The 14471-nt window shown below is 42.3% G+C and overlaps 2 protein-coding genes across 2 annotated transcripts; one reads left to right on the forward strand and one right to left on the reverse strand.

Moving 5' to 3' along the window:
• The first annotated feature begins 4826 nt into the window (after nt 1-4826).
• On the forward strand, nt 4827-6689 carry LOC103701898 (pentatricopeptide repeat-containing protein DOT4, chloroplastic). The gene has a single exon (XM_008784116.3). The coding sequence runs from the start codon at nt 4827-4829 to the stop codon at nt 6687-6689; it is 1863 nt and encodes a 620-aa protein (XP_008782338.2).
• Nucleotides 6690-10141: 3452 nt separating this feature from the next.
• On the reverse strand, nt 10142-11969 carry LOC120111994. The gene is made up of 2 exons (XM_039130569.1): nt 11965-11969; nt 10142-10754 (listed from the first exon to the last, which is right to left on the reverse strand). Exons 1-2 carry the CDS (start codon nt 11967-11969, stop codon nt 10142-10144), a joined length of 618 nt encoding a protein of 205 aa, XP_038986497.1.
• Between the last annotated feature and the right edge of the window lie 2502 nt (nt 11970-14471).

The raw sequence follows: 14471 nt of genomic DNA on the forward strand, positions 1-14471 counted from the left end.
GTTAAGAATGTCTATTGCTTGGGTGATTGTTTAGAGTGAATGTCAAAATCCCAAAAAGATGATCTCTTTTTTCTAAAATATATATACATAGCACATTTTTTGGGTTATTAGTACAAAATAGTCATGTAACTAAACTAATGACTGATTTTGTTGATTGTTATCTATTTAGCAATGATTTTTTATCTATTTTTTATTTTTAAAATACATGCTTTTAAAAGAAAAGAAAAGAAAAGAATGAAGAGTTCGTGTGGTTTGCAATCTAAAAATAAAAAAACTAGAGCATGATCATCGTTTAATAGATGGCAATCCATCAAATCAATAATTAGTTGAACAAGATGGACTATTTTATCCTAGTGATTAAAAAAAATGTGCTACAACACACACATATACACATGCACATATGTGTGTGTATATATATATAATTTTGAAAAAAAGTATTTTGAGATTGGGTAGGACAAAGGAGATTAAGGTGCCTTTTTTTTTTTTCTTTTTCCTTTCAAAGAATTTGAAATCTCTATATCTCTCTACTCCATAAAAATTATAATAGCAAGCAACTATTGAAGTTCTATAATAGGAGTCTTGCAACCAGTGATGATGATGAATAACTAATGGTTTTAAATATGGTACTAACAAACAATGAAAGTGAAGTGGCATTGTAGTTGTTGCGACAAGTAAAAAAAATAATGAAATAAGAAGAAAAAACAGAAAAAAAATAATAGTACACAATATTTATATAGTTCGGCCTATTAACTTATGTCTACAGGCAAAGTTGATGCAAAAGTTTCCGCTGTAAAAACTGAAAATTATAGAATATAAGATTTTCTCACAAACCTTAGCCCTCAATATATCCAATTTCTAGAACACTCAATTGCATTCTTCTTTTATGGTTACAAGAGATGCATATAGTAGATGGTTGATCTGGACTCGAACTAGTATCCTACAATAATCAGGTCAGTCTGACCTACGGCGCTCCATCCCCGCACCCCGGCTAACTATTCATGCGGCTCAAATAGGACAAGTATGTCGGTAGAGGGGCTCTTTTTGCAGAGGAGAGTGAGTGAGACAATATTCTTTGTACCCAACTAATTATTCTTTTTGCCTTTTTAGAGCTTGCAAATTCAAGACATACTCGACACTAGTATGTCAAGAACCCAACCCTCCCCCTTGTAAGTAACCTCAAGGTGACTAGTTATCTAGATTCCTAGCTTGGGAGAGAAACTAGGAATAAAGATAGCTAGATAATTTTTTTAAAAAATAGAGAGAGAAAACAGAAGAAAAGAAAAGATCTCCTCGCTCAAAAATTATAGTTGGTTCAACCCACTCGCACATACAACTGGTAGAGTTGTCAGCTAATGGCGCCCTAGTGAAATAAAAATTGAAAATATAGCTAAGCCCCATGTCTCACAATTCATGCATGTCAAGATGTGAGAAGGATCATTGATAGCTAGGAAAATTCGAGATTTTACGTTTGCAGTTTCTGCCCGTGGTCGTCACTTTTTCTTGTATATGATACATTCCTAATTGAATTCAAACTTTTTTTTTATATGGATTAATGTAGATATAGATAAAATTATCGAGAAAAGAGTAATGGGGATTGTATATTTCGAAATCATCACGAAAAATATATTCTCAGTTTAAATCAAAGAATAATTCTCAACAATCAATAATTATTAGTTATTATTTGTAGTTACTGACCAAACAAAATAAAAAAAGCTTGGGTCTTTTATATCAAAACAAAATCTTAGCCTTCTTGAGTTATTCATCTCACCTAGAGCTTCCACCTCTTAACTTTCTCAAAATCAACTTTGAGAGTAATATGAAGAATAGAGGGCAGAATGCTAAAGCGAGATTTGTTCATTGTCCTTAATGGCTATGGGCAGGACATGACTATGTGATATTATAATGTTGTTAGTTGAGCTAAGAGCTACATGGAAGAGGCTAATCTATGCCATAACTATTTTAAGGACTGGATATACAATCTTGGAAGGAAATTTCAAAACAGTAATTTCCTGAACCAATAGCTAGATGGATCAAAAAAAGGACCCTCACTCCTTGCTAGTGGATAACTTAAGGCTTATCTCGATTCTCACCTTCTTTATTGACAAAAATATTTAAATAAAAATAAAAAGTGACGTTGATCGGGTCATTGCTTATGCAGCCAACTATAGTGGAGCTATCCTTTAATAGCCATCACTTCTATCTCAAGGCACCTCCGAAATAATTTGGTAAGTGATAGGAGTGGGCCCTACGTACTTTAAAGCCCCACAACGACAACAAAAACAATGATAATAATAGTTAATTCTGATATTTTTAAATTATATTTTAATTATAATTTTTTTTAAAAAAGAAAAGACTAAAAAAAAAGGGGGTCAAATACAAAGGGGTGGTGAAACGCCTTTGGGCTCGACGGAAAAGCCAAAGCCCAAGGACAAACTCGCAGCTATGGTCCTAATTTTTAGTCAGACGCTGACAGTTCCGTGTCCCGCATCCCCATGCTAGCTTGAAGCCCAAGGAGCATCATTATCGTACAGCCGTGGATCCCGGGGTACTACTTTTCAGTGGTCCCTCGTCCCCTGCTCGCAGAGCCGTCCGTTTATATTTGGAACCGAGCTCCGGGTCCGACCACCACCGTTAAGAGCCGTTCGATTCGATCAATGAGGAATCAGTTCGTCGCGGTGGTGACGCGGAGCGTGGCAGTGCGGGTACGGACAACGAGACGGTCTCGCGAGAAGAGCCCACACCCCACATGGGCCACCACATGATGTGGTCGGCGGTGAAGGGAGCCAGGACGTGGGCCTGGCCCATCATCATAGCGTCCAGTGTTATGGCATCTGAACCATTGAGACAATGGGCCCAATTTGGGTTATGCCTAGCGTGTGCTAGAGACCAGGGTAGATTTGCTTGAGGGTGACTCAGCTCCAGTAGGTCAGAGATATACAGACAGTATATATGGGTTTCATACCCGCTTCGAGATATTCGGGCCGTAGTTAGTGATGGCGTGGTTGTCCAAGCTAAATATATATACAGAAAAGCAACGGAGCTGCGGATTGGGTAGCCTCGTATGTGGCCAATTACTCTAAAAGTGTCTTATGGGTCGAGGAGAGAGAGCTGCCTAGAGCGCTCTGAGAGGTACTGTATTTTGATCTTTTTGGATATATTCGTAATAGAATTATATGGATCATTCATTTTTAGAAAGAAAAAAAAAAACATATTCCCATCAAGGAAATTGGGATCGGAGCCGGTGACCATGGGCTGGTTTGTTTAGGCGTCATATCCAAGGGATGGAAAATAAGCCGGCAGACAGCGATAGACTCGAGACTGTTCCAAATCTTATTTAGATTCTGAAGAAGAATTGAGGACTTAGTTTAATACGCACTTGACTTTTAAGGATTTTTCCTATTTATATTTTATCTGGTTTTATTTTATATAAGTTTCTTTCAAGCATTTGCTATCGAGAGATGCATTTTCTCCATGATGATGATTTTTATATCGATTGTGACGATTGGAAGGGCTCGACTTTCGACTTTTTGATGGAGAAATAAATGGAATCTGTCCATCCCGAGAGTAGCCTTCAAAGACTAAGGTATGATAGAAAAGTATTTTGGCTATCTAAATATCTGCTACTATCTGTCCATCCCGAGACTAGTCTCCGGGAATCCTCCATTTGATTGGAAGTGAGAAGTAAGAACGTGCGGTCTTCAAATTGCATCAATCCCACCCTTCACCGTTCTAACATTTTCTGACTTCTTGCTTGCTGAAGTTATCCAAGAACTATAAGCACTTCCTCGGCTTTTGATAGACCTGTAATCTCAAGTAAATTTGATTTAGATGGCAGTCTATTTTAATTCATCATGGTAACACATTCCATTGGAAGATACTAAGCGTTTCTAACTTTGTTTCCAATGGGCTTGAACCGTTCTCTTAACATTCCGTGCCTACAAACTGCTTCTTTTATAATCGCAATAATGTAACTGAACACGTACAGCAGTTTAGAGAACAAGAAAAAATTTCATACTAAGATAAAAAAAAAAACATAGCATGTCTGCAGCTTATATTTAAATTTTCACAAAATAACATTAATATATAGTGATCCCAGGTAGAGATGTTAAGAGATGACACCTTGGTTAGATTTCCTGTTGTTTGATGATCTTAAGGGTATTTTTGGGTAATCCAGCAAAATTGGGCTGATATTTTTAATGAATTCGTGAATTGGGCAGCTTATTTAAGCACAGCCCATATCGATGCAACACCTCCAACTTGAATTCGATGGGAAGAAAAAAGATATTCAAGAGCTTTTTTTTCCTTCCAGCAAACTAATGAGACCACAGGTTGAGATTTAGGCTAGAACTTTGGCGGATCTTTAGAAGATGCAGCCTAGTTAGTCTAACATGCTCGATTCCTACAGGATATTCTTGTAGGAATATACATACAAACTTTAAGTGCTTGTTTGGGTAAGCTAGCACCACCGGGTTAAATTTCCCACTTCCATTCCTCCCCCCAATCCTTCTTTCTCCTTCCTCCCTCCACCACTCCTCGTCTCTATCCAAATAAGGGAGACACAGCCCTACAGATGGAGCCGCAAGAAATTCATCAAGGATTTCAGCTTGGCTTAAGTGCAGTTCCAGTACGGGATTTCAAACAGCCCCTTAGTTTTATTAGTGACGTGGGCCTTGTTTTGGGCTTGCAGCCCCTTAGTTTTTTAAAGGCCCGTTTCAGGCCCAGTTCAGTGATGCCCTAATTTCAAACCGAAGCACATGTCCTCTCTGGCTCGCCCCCGACCGTAGCCGTCGCTCTGGTGCCGCCCCGATGTTTCCGATCGATCCCAAATGAGATGGAGAGCTGCCGCCGCCTTCTCCTCTCTCGAATCCCTCCTCCAAGCCCTGTCCACCAGCGGATCCCTCCCCCAGATAGCCCAGCTCCACCAGCACCTTCTCGTCCGCGGCCTCGCCGCCGCCCCCTTCCGCGCCACCAAGCTCCTCCAGCTCTACGCCGACGCCGGCGACCTCCCCTCCGCCCTCCGCCTTTTCGCCGCCCTCCCCTGCCCCTCCGTCTTCGCCTGGACCCCCATCCTCGCCCTCCTCTCCCGCTCCGGCGACCATCTCCGCTGCCTCGCCACCTACGCCGCCATGCGCTCCGCCGCCGTCCCTCCCGACGGCTACGTCTTCCCCTCCGTCCTCCGCTCGTCCGCCGCAGCCGCCCACCCGTCCGCCGTCCACGCCGACGCCGTCAAGTTCGGGTCCGACGCCGTCCTCCCCGTCCGCAACGCCCTCATCGACGCCTACTCCAAGGTCGGGGACACCGCCAGCGCTCGCCGCGTCTTCGATCTGACGGACGGCCGTGATCTGGTCTCCTGGAACTCGATGATCAGCGCTTACGTCAACGCCGGGTACGTCGGATTGGCGCTGGACCTGCTGACGTCCGTGGAATCAGACGGCTGCGAACCCGATCTCGTGACGTGGAACATAGTAATGGATGGCTACAGTCGCGCGGGCCGCTGCGACGAGGCGCTTAAGATCTTTGATCAAATATCTGATCCGAACGTGGTCTCGTGGACCACGCTGATCTCGTGCTATTCTCGTTGCGGGAATCAAGAGGCGGCGCTGGCGATTTTTAGAAGGATGACGGGTGCGGCAACTGTTCCGCCGGACCAGGATACTCTGTCCTGCGTCATCTCCTGCTGCCGCAACGTGGCACGTTTAGCTAACGGCCGAGAGGCGCACGCCTACGGCCTGAAGACCATGGCCGCGGACGCGTTCTATAGTTCCGCAGGAGCAGCGTTAATTACGATGTACGCTAGCTGCGGTAAGCTCTCGACGGCCGAACAGGTTTTTCTGATGATGGACCCCGCCGATGTGGTGGCGTGGAATGCGGTGATCCTCGGATTCGCCCATTGTGGATTGGATCACACGGCGCTGGAACACTTTAGAGCCATGCAGTCGCGAGGCATCCGAAGTGACGAGACCACGGTCGCCACCATCCTTCCGGCGTGCGATCTGAACCTAGGCAAGCAAATCCATGCGCACGCGGCACGGCGCTATGCCGGATCCTCCGCCCTCGTGTGGAATGCACTGATGAACATGTACTCAAGATCAGGGTGCATCAAGGATGCTTATCTGGTGTTCTCTCGCATGGTTTCACGGGATGTGGTCTCGTGGAACACGATGATTGGAGCTTATGGGTCACATGGGCTGGGGAAGGAAGCACTCGAGTTCATGGACTTGATGAAGGGGCTGGGGCCCAAGCCCAATGCTATAACGTTCACGAATGCTCTCGTGGCGTGCAGCCATGGCGGGATGGTGGACGAGGGGCTGGAGCTGTTTGAGAGCTTGACTCGGAGCTGCGGCTCGGCGCCGACAATGGAGCAGTACGCCTGCGTGGTGGATTTGCTCGCACGTGCCGGGAGGTTCGAGGAAGCGGCAGGGTTTATCGAGAGGATGGCGGTAAGGCCGAGCAAGAGCGTGTGGGGGGCGCTGCTAGCGGCGTGCCGAACGCACCAGAATGTGGAGTTCGGACGGTTGGCCTTTGAGCAGTTGGTCCTGCTCGAGCCGGAAAACCCAGGGAATTATGTAACGATGTCAAATATATATACCAGGGCAGGCCAGTGGGAGGAAGCCAAGAAGGTGAGGAGAATGATGGAGAAAAGAGAGCTGGTGAAGCCGTCGGGTTATAGTTGGATTGAAGCAGCATAGGGGAGGGAGTGTAAATGGGTGATGATTGCAAGGAAAAGGGAAAGACCCATAGAATGTTGGCTTGGCAAATGGCAACTCAACATTTAACCATTCATGATGGATGGCACCAGTGAGCATGAGTTCTACTAAATCCTTGTATCAAGTGGCAGAGGGAATTTTTGATGGGTAATTTACTTTATTTTCAACTTCGGTGATTTTGAAATTTCTTCTTTTTTTTTTTTTTTATAACTTTGGATGAAATCATGTTATTATAGGCATTCGATGCCTCCATAGGTAGGCCGCGAACATGAGCCTGGGCTAGCCCAACCTAGTCTGATTCTCGTGAGAGTTGGGCTAAGGGTTTTAGTGATTGGACTGGGCTCGAGCTTCAATTTGCAGAGACGAGGTCGGACTGGCCAGGTTTGGGCCTAGCTTTTTAATGGTGATATTGGATCTTGACCCAGCCCAAACCCAACCTGGTCTCTTTATAGGAGAGTTTTGGAATGTAGGTAAAATGACAGCATCTCCCTTTGGATAAGGTAGAGATGATTTACTTATCCGATGAAATGGTCGTGACAGTTTGACACTTATCGATGACCACTTAGTATAAATATGATGGAAATTTAGACAAAGAACCATTATTTATCCTTATGAGTTATGACCGACCAACAAAAAAAAAAAAGGCTGCTTCTTCTGTTCGACTCCATTTCCTAAAGTAGAAGCTCTCCGTGAGTGGCCATTGCACCCATATAGGCCAGTGAAAATGTCCAGATTGTCTAAACTTTAGAAGATCTAATTTCAATCAATTGCGCATGACTTAGATTCCTCGGTGTTCTGTTGAGGAAATTAGTTTCCTAGTTATGGGGTTTTCTTTGATCGGAAAAACTCTAAACTACGAGGAGTTCCAATTGCCTTCCCTCATGCTTGATGGTGGTAGGAAGGGGGGTGCTGGCTTCGTCATCAGAAGCCCGGACTCTAAGATGGTGATTGCTAGAGGCTGTCAGATTTTTGACACCTCAGTTCTCAGAGGAGAGCGGAGGACGGCATAGGCCGCCCTAGGCCATTTTTGGTGAGTGCTGCGGGCTAGCTCAGTCCTAATTGAAGGTGACTAGGCCACTGTGCTTGAATATATTCAGGGTGACACCAGCGGTGGTGGCAAGGGCTACCCCTTGCTTCGAGACATTTAGGTCATGATGAGTGGCGATGTGGCATTCTAAGCCAAACATATATTCAAAAAGGTAAATGGGGCTACAGATGGATTAGCTTCGTATGTGGCCAGTCACTCCAGAAACGCCTTATTGGTTGGAGAAGGAGAGTTGCCTAGAGCACTTTGGAATTTGTTATTTTCTAATTTTATTAGATGTATCCGTATTAGATCTGTATGAATTATCCGTCTCAAAAAAAAAAAAAAAAAAAAAATCCAATTGCCCAACTCCATAAAAAGGTAACCACCTAGCCTAACTATAGCTACGCGAGAGACACTCACGGAATTCATGCTCTACCAAGCAAGCCAAGTTCAATTGGTCGTCAGACTATTTATTATTACCATTCGAAGATATTGCGAGTAATTGCGATATCATGTGACTGCATGGGAAGAGAAACTCTTCTGCTCGGCTTGTTCCATCTGTTTGAATGTTTTCTGCTCGGCCTGTGAAACTTTTCCCCCCTCCCTTTTTTTTTGGGCTTTCTGCAGAACATATTGGAAACTTTTGAGTAGAGCCTTTTGGCATGGAAGGACGTTGAAAGCGTAAAGGCTCCCTAAGGACATTTTTGTCTTATGGGCATGGAAGGGAACCAATCCCTTGGCTTCTCTCTCTCACTCATTGAAAAGCTTAGATTCCTTGGCTACTTTTTATCCCCCACTCCTTTTTCTTTTCCCCAATAATGCTGCTTATGGCCATGCAGGAGTGGAGCGCCCCCCTTCTTTTTACACTGGATGGCCGCCTAGGGAATTCTCTGCCCCATTCACCAGTGAAGCACTAAAAAGTCAGTGTGTAATTACTTCCAATGGACCACAGGAGAGGAAGTCCGGGCCTCCAATCTCACGGACACTAATTAATTGGAATGGACAGAGGGAGGGCCTATAGGATGATTCACGACGTAGAGTGACATTGCGATTACACAATGGTAACATAAAATATGGTAAGATTGTGTTAGATCGCGTGATCTTGGCCAATGCGGGTGATAGGAATTTAGTTGGTTTTTGTCTTTGTTGTCGGCTATACTAATTCCCATGGCCAATCATCATGCATAACCAATTTCATATTGTGTTTTCTCACCTAAGAAAGTTTTATCTTATATGACTAAGTTTATGGAAGGAACCAATTGGAGAAATGGATGCAATGGTCCCTCAAGATGATCCAAGACGAAATTATATAATGTTAATAGTGTATAAAAAGTTACTTTATTGGCAGAGAGCCAGAGAGAGAGAGAGAGAGAGAGAGAGAGAGAGAGAGAGAGAGAGAGTCGCAACTGAGGTGCGATTGTTTTGTCATTAAATACTAGGCAAATTGATTCCAAAAAACTTTTGCCTCTACAGCAAGGAAAAACATAGAGGGACATATTTAGGACTTGTTTGGATTTTTCTACAAAATTGGGTGGAAAATTCTGTAGGATTTATGAATTGAGCTAACGTAATTAGCAAGATCACATGCAACCACTACAAAAGAAAGGATATCTCCCGGCGGTTTTTTTGGTCTCTACCGACGCTTTTAAGCGTCGGCGAATATCCAGCCCACGCACCCCAAAGCGTGGGTCAGACGTCGGGCAGGTGGGCGTTGGTCCAGTTTTTGCCGACGCTAAGAGAAAGCGTCGGCAAAAACAGAGCTTTTCCGATGCTAATAAAAGCGTCGTCGCTAAAAGACTCAACGCCGACGCTTATAATTGTCGCTAAAAGGGCAGTTTTTGAACGACACTTTTTAGCGACGCTTAAAAGCGCCGCTAAAAGACTCAAAGCCGACACTTATAAGCGTCGGCGTTAGCCACCTGTTTTTAAAAAAAAAATAAAAAAAGAAAGAGGGGAACCAGGGCATGGCGCTCGTCGGCCTGGAAGGAGAGCTGATGGTTCATGGCATGGAAGGAGAAATTTTACAAAGATTCCATGAAAGAGGAACCAATACAAATTGAATCTATCAAAGATCTAAAGGAACCAGGGCAAAGATGAACCATAAAGGAACCATAAAGCAAAGATCTAAAGGAACCATAAAGCAAAGATGAACCTGGGAACGGTCGATTGATGAGGATGAGAGAGAGAGGAACCAGGGCATGGCACTTGCCGGCCTAGAAGGAGAGTTGGCCGCGCTGCAGAAGATGGAGTACCTGCAATTACAGAAGAAGAACTCCTCTCTGTAAGGAAGCGCCCGGAAGCACCTGCAATCACCAAGAAAGGAAAGGGATCTGCAAAAACCCCCAAAAATCAACCCTCTGGTTTTGGATTGCCAAGAAGAAATCTCGCCCTGCATCAATGTCATCGATCATCGAGATCTTCTTGATTGATAGAGCTCCATCCGACCTCTGGCCTCCGGCAAGGAGGAGTCCACCCTGGAGTCCTGCACCAAGTGCCCCTGCTTCGAAGCCCAGGCGAGGACCGCAAGGACCCCTGCCTGTGCGAGATCCTCACTCTCCAGCACGTTGAGGGAGACGTAACACAAGAGAATCAACGCCTCGGTCTGGAGCTGCTCCCCAAAATACACCAGCTGGACGAGGTGCTTGGCCCCTTCGGCTTCGATGATGGCCTTGGAATGCTCGACGCAAAGGAAATTCTCCTTGCACACGAACTTGGTCAGGGCAATCACCGCCTCCCTCGACACGATGGCTTTCCTCTCGTCCAGCAGCCGCACCAGAGGCCCGATGATCCGCGTCTCCGTCGCCCGGAAGGTCTTCGACAGGCAGCCGAGAGCGGTGATGCTGGAAATCAGAAGATCGTCGAGGATGCCCTTGTCGGCGATCCGGAGGAGTTGGTCGACGACCGCCTTGGCGGCAGGCGAGGTGGGCTTGAAGGCGGAGTGGCGGAGGTCGGGGTTGTGCTCGAGGACGCCGATCGGAGCTCGGGAAGCGAGATGGAGAGGCGATCGGAGCTCAGGGACCCTTTTGAATGAGAGGAGAGGAGACGAGACTTTTTAAGGCAACTAGGGCATCAATCGGGAGGGTTGGAAAGGATTTGGCCTACGACGACGCTTATAAGCGTCGTCGTAGGTCCAGCTTACAGCGACGCTTAAAAAGCGTCGTCAATTCTAAAGATGTACCGACGCTTTTTAAAAGCGTCGGTAAAATTTGGCGCTGATCAAAACTATCCCGATGCTTTTCCCTAGCGTCGGAAAATCTATCTTTTCCTGTAGTGAATATACTGGGTTAGGCTTGTATTCATAAGGTACCCAAAAAAAGTTTTAGAGTGAGCCAAACCCAAATTCCATATGAAAGAAAAAGAGATATGTTGAGGTTTTCTTTTTCTTTCTATGGGATTCGTACTGACCTATTTCAAAGACATTTTTGGATATTTTGCCTAGTCAAGCTTATAGTCAGTGATCTTGCTGGTTGTACTGGTGCAGTCCACAAATCCTACAGGATTTTCAGCTCAATCCTGTTGAAAAATCCAAATGGGCTCTTAATCTCATAGTTAACAATTTTATTCAAGATGAAATGTGCGATCAAAAAATAAAATGAAATTAGATATAGGTTACACCATGACTTATCAATCTAGTTGAGGTTTCCACTGTCATATATTTTAGTTAGTTTGTGAGAAATGTGAGAAATGAATGGATGACGTAAAAGATCTAGAGGAAGAAGATGGATAACTTTTCTGGGTAGATTGCCATGCATAGTGATTACCATGACATTTAACCAAATATGATCAAACTTTGCTGCAACACTACCAAATAACATCCGATCTGTTCTTTTCACTCGTTTTTTTCCTTATATGTTTTGGCATGCCCCACATTTGATGGCAGAAGATGGCACCTTCTTGCCTCATTAAATTTGTTTGGGACTTAGCTAGAGTGAGGTATCTCTAGGTTTGGTCCAACAATGGTTGAACAAGAATGATGGAGACGCGTGAAGATTGTTGATTGCAAGGGTTGTTGATTGAAGGACATTCTAGGGCTCATGCTATGGGGGGAGTCCATCCTAGCCTAACTAAAAGCCTACAAGGAAGTCCTGCGCCTACATCAATCCCAAATTATCTTTCCCAGCGAAAAAAAGGAAGACAGTAAAGAAGAGAAAGGAGAGCAGGCTTTTTCTCAGACTATGAAACTCCCTGCATGGAATACTTGGTCTTAACGTCGTCCTCCACGTCATTTACCTCATTGCATGCATGTAAAAAAAAAAGAATCTAAGAAAAAATTTGGACCTCTCCTGAGCGAGGGTTATTTGACCTTGTTTGTACGCTACTATTACACGCTTGGGTCCATGCGCTCCCTAGCCTGAAGTTCCCTTTACCCGGGAAGAATCTCTTCTCTTTGTTCTTCCTTTCTATGTAAAAATTTCATCTCACGAACAGTGCTGACCGGAGGTCTTTTGATTCAGATTTGGCCTACCAGTCCATATTGGAGCGACCTTTTGGGTAGTTGTTGGTCCACCACTTCCCAGGCAAGCCAAGGTGGTGAGCCCCTCGGTCTGCTCATCGGTTTCTTGTCGAAGCTGGATGCCGGTTGAGGCTTAAATTTCAGAGCGCTCTGTGTAACTAATTAAAGTTGGCTTTTCGCACTAAATGTATAAAATGGATAAATTCTGGCCTTTTCTTAATAATGTGGAATTAGGTACAGAGCATAATTCAAGCTGAGGAGATTTCCAAGGGAAAAATGGAGTTGATCCTTATATCAACCAGCTGAAAACTCTCTCTCTCTCTCTCTCTCTCTCTCTCTCTCTCTCTGTGTATGTAAAAATATATGCACACAAGTTAACTCCTCGGAAAAAGAGTTAATGATTCATAATCAATTTCAAGATTCAAAATATCGAACATGATCTACGATGTCATGAATATCTAAAAACCAAAATTCATATGTTTTGGCGGTCCTTAACCTAATCATCAAGTATGTGTCAAAATGGATAATTTTTGTAGCATGATTTTTTTTATTGTGATTTAATTACAAAATTTATTGATTTTAAATCTATATACATTTTAAAATATATACATCATGATCTATAAAGTGAAATTTTAATTTATATCCCCTATCATATATTTTACATTTTACTACAATTGATAATGCTCATTTTTATGTGGATTTGATACATGGATGACTATTTTATATTTGAATTTTATTTGTTTAGTATTTTTGTAGTATAGATTATATTCAACAGTTTGAATCTTTAATTTGAATGGCCTATAATTGATTTTAGTTAACTCTTGTCACAAGAATTTAAGGCAAAGTTTGCGATACTCGCATAGCAATAATTTATAAATTGACTATTTTGCCCTTCACTCTATATATATATATATATATATATATATATATATATATATATATATATATATATATATATATATATATATATATATATATATATATATATATATATATATATATATATCGTTAAATGTTCTAATACACTAAGGGATGTGATAGCCTATTGGTATTTTATTGCTTAGAATAGGTAGTGGAGAGCTATCTTAAAGCGATGGGATAGATAAATTGATGAAAGGAAGAACACACATAATAGGTATTCTTGCTTCGCCTCTTTCTAGGGGTTGCATTGATCTTCTTTTTGTTACGGATTGATTCTTCAAATCGAGCCATATTTTCCTCTATTCTTATTTATAAAGAAAAACTATTTTTACATGAAATTAAAGAAAAAGGGTGCATTAACAAAAGGAGAATAGAAATAATTTCTCCCCTTAATTCTTTTATTTATCTATTATCCTTCCATATATCTTTTTTACTAATTTTAGTTGCCTGACATGGGGTAGGGTATACTTCTATTACGTATTAATAATGGTTTAATTAAGTAGGTTAGTACAAATTGAGCATACCGAAAATAGTTACTGGTCAAATAGTGAGCCTCAGCCATAATCAAATAATCAATGTGCTGATGTTTAGTAATGGAACCATTGTGCATAACAGATTCCAATAGCTAGCAGTCTAGGTTACCCTTTTGGCTATGGCTAATTCGAAGGAGGTACCCAAAGCAGCTGGTTTCCCATACCTAGAAGAGGAGAATGCATCATAAGGTAGCTAGTTAGCAAGTCACCCTTAATTACTATTGTAATAGGAGTATAACCAGCTCATGGCAGGGAACCTATCCTTGAATCGGGGGAAAGCAATATTCATCCTTGAACTAAAAATTACACTTTGGGACGATTATTGGGGCAGTGAAATAATTTATTTTTAAATTTGGATAGTTATTTTTGCACTATTTTTTAAGCATCAGAAAGAAGATCTTGCTTTAAGACTATTTCAATGATTTATACATGAATTTCAAAGTACCTAGCAGATTTTGAGGATTTTATATTAAAATTGAACTAAGTTTTCTGCACAGATTTCATAGCAATGTTTTGCTAGTCTTGAAAAACTGATTTTGCAAAGGATTTAAAGGATCTTTCAACTAAAACTAATGTAAAACTTCTTATTTTTAATAATTGAAGATACTATTTGGCAAACTGCATAATTGCAATATTCGATGATAAATCTATATTATTACGCTTGGCTTTTTCAAGCATGCAAATATTAGCAATTATTAAGATAATCTGGAATTCGTTCTTAGATTTTGGATACTATTTTGTAGAAATTAGTAATAACCACATCAAATAAATTTATAAATAATTATAAAATTAAATAATAAAAGGAATCTATAAGGCGTGTTTGGAACAAG

This window comes from Phoenix dactylifera, chromosome 9, assembly GCF_009389715.1.
Source record: "Phoenix dactylifera cultivar Barhee BC4 chromosome 9, palm_55x_up_171113_PBpolish2nd_filt_p, whole genome shotgun sequence".
NCBI classification, from domain to species: domain Eukaryota; kingdom Viridiplantae; phylum Streptophyta; class Magnoliopsida; order Arecales; family Arecaceae; genus Phoenix; species Phoenix dactylifera.

Coding starts and splice junctions, on each gene's coding strand:
- LOC103701898 (XM_008784116.3), top strand. CDS start 4,827: ATGAGATGGAGAGCTGCCGCCGCCTTCTCCTCTCTCGAATCCCTCCTC.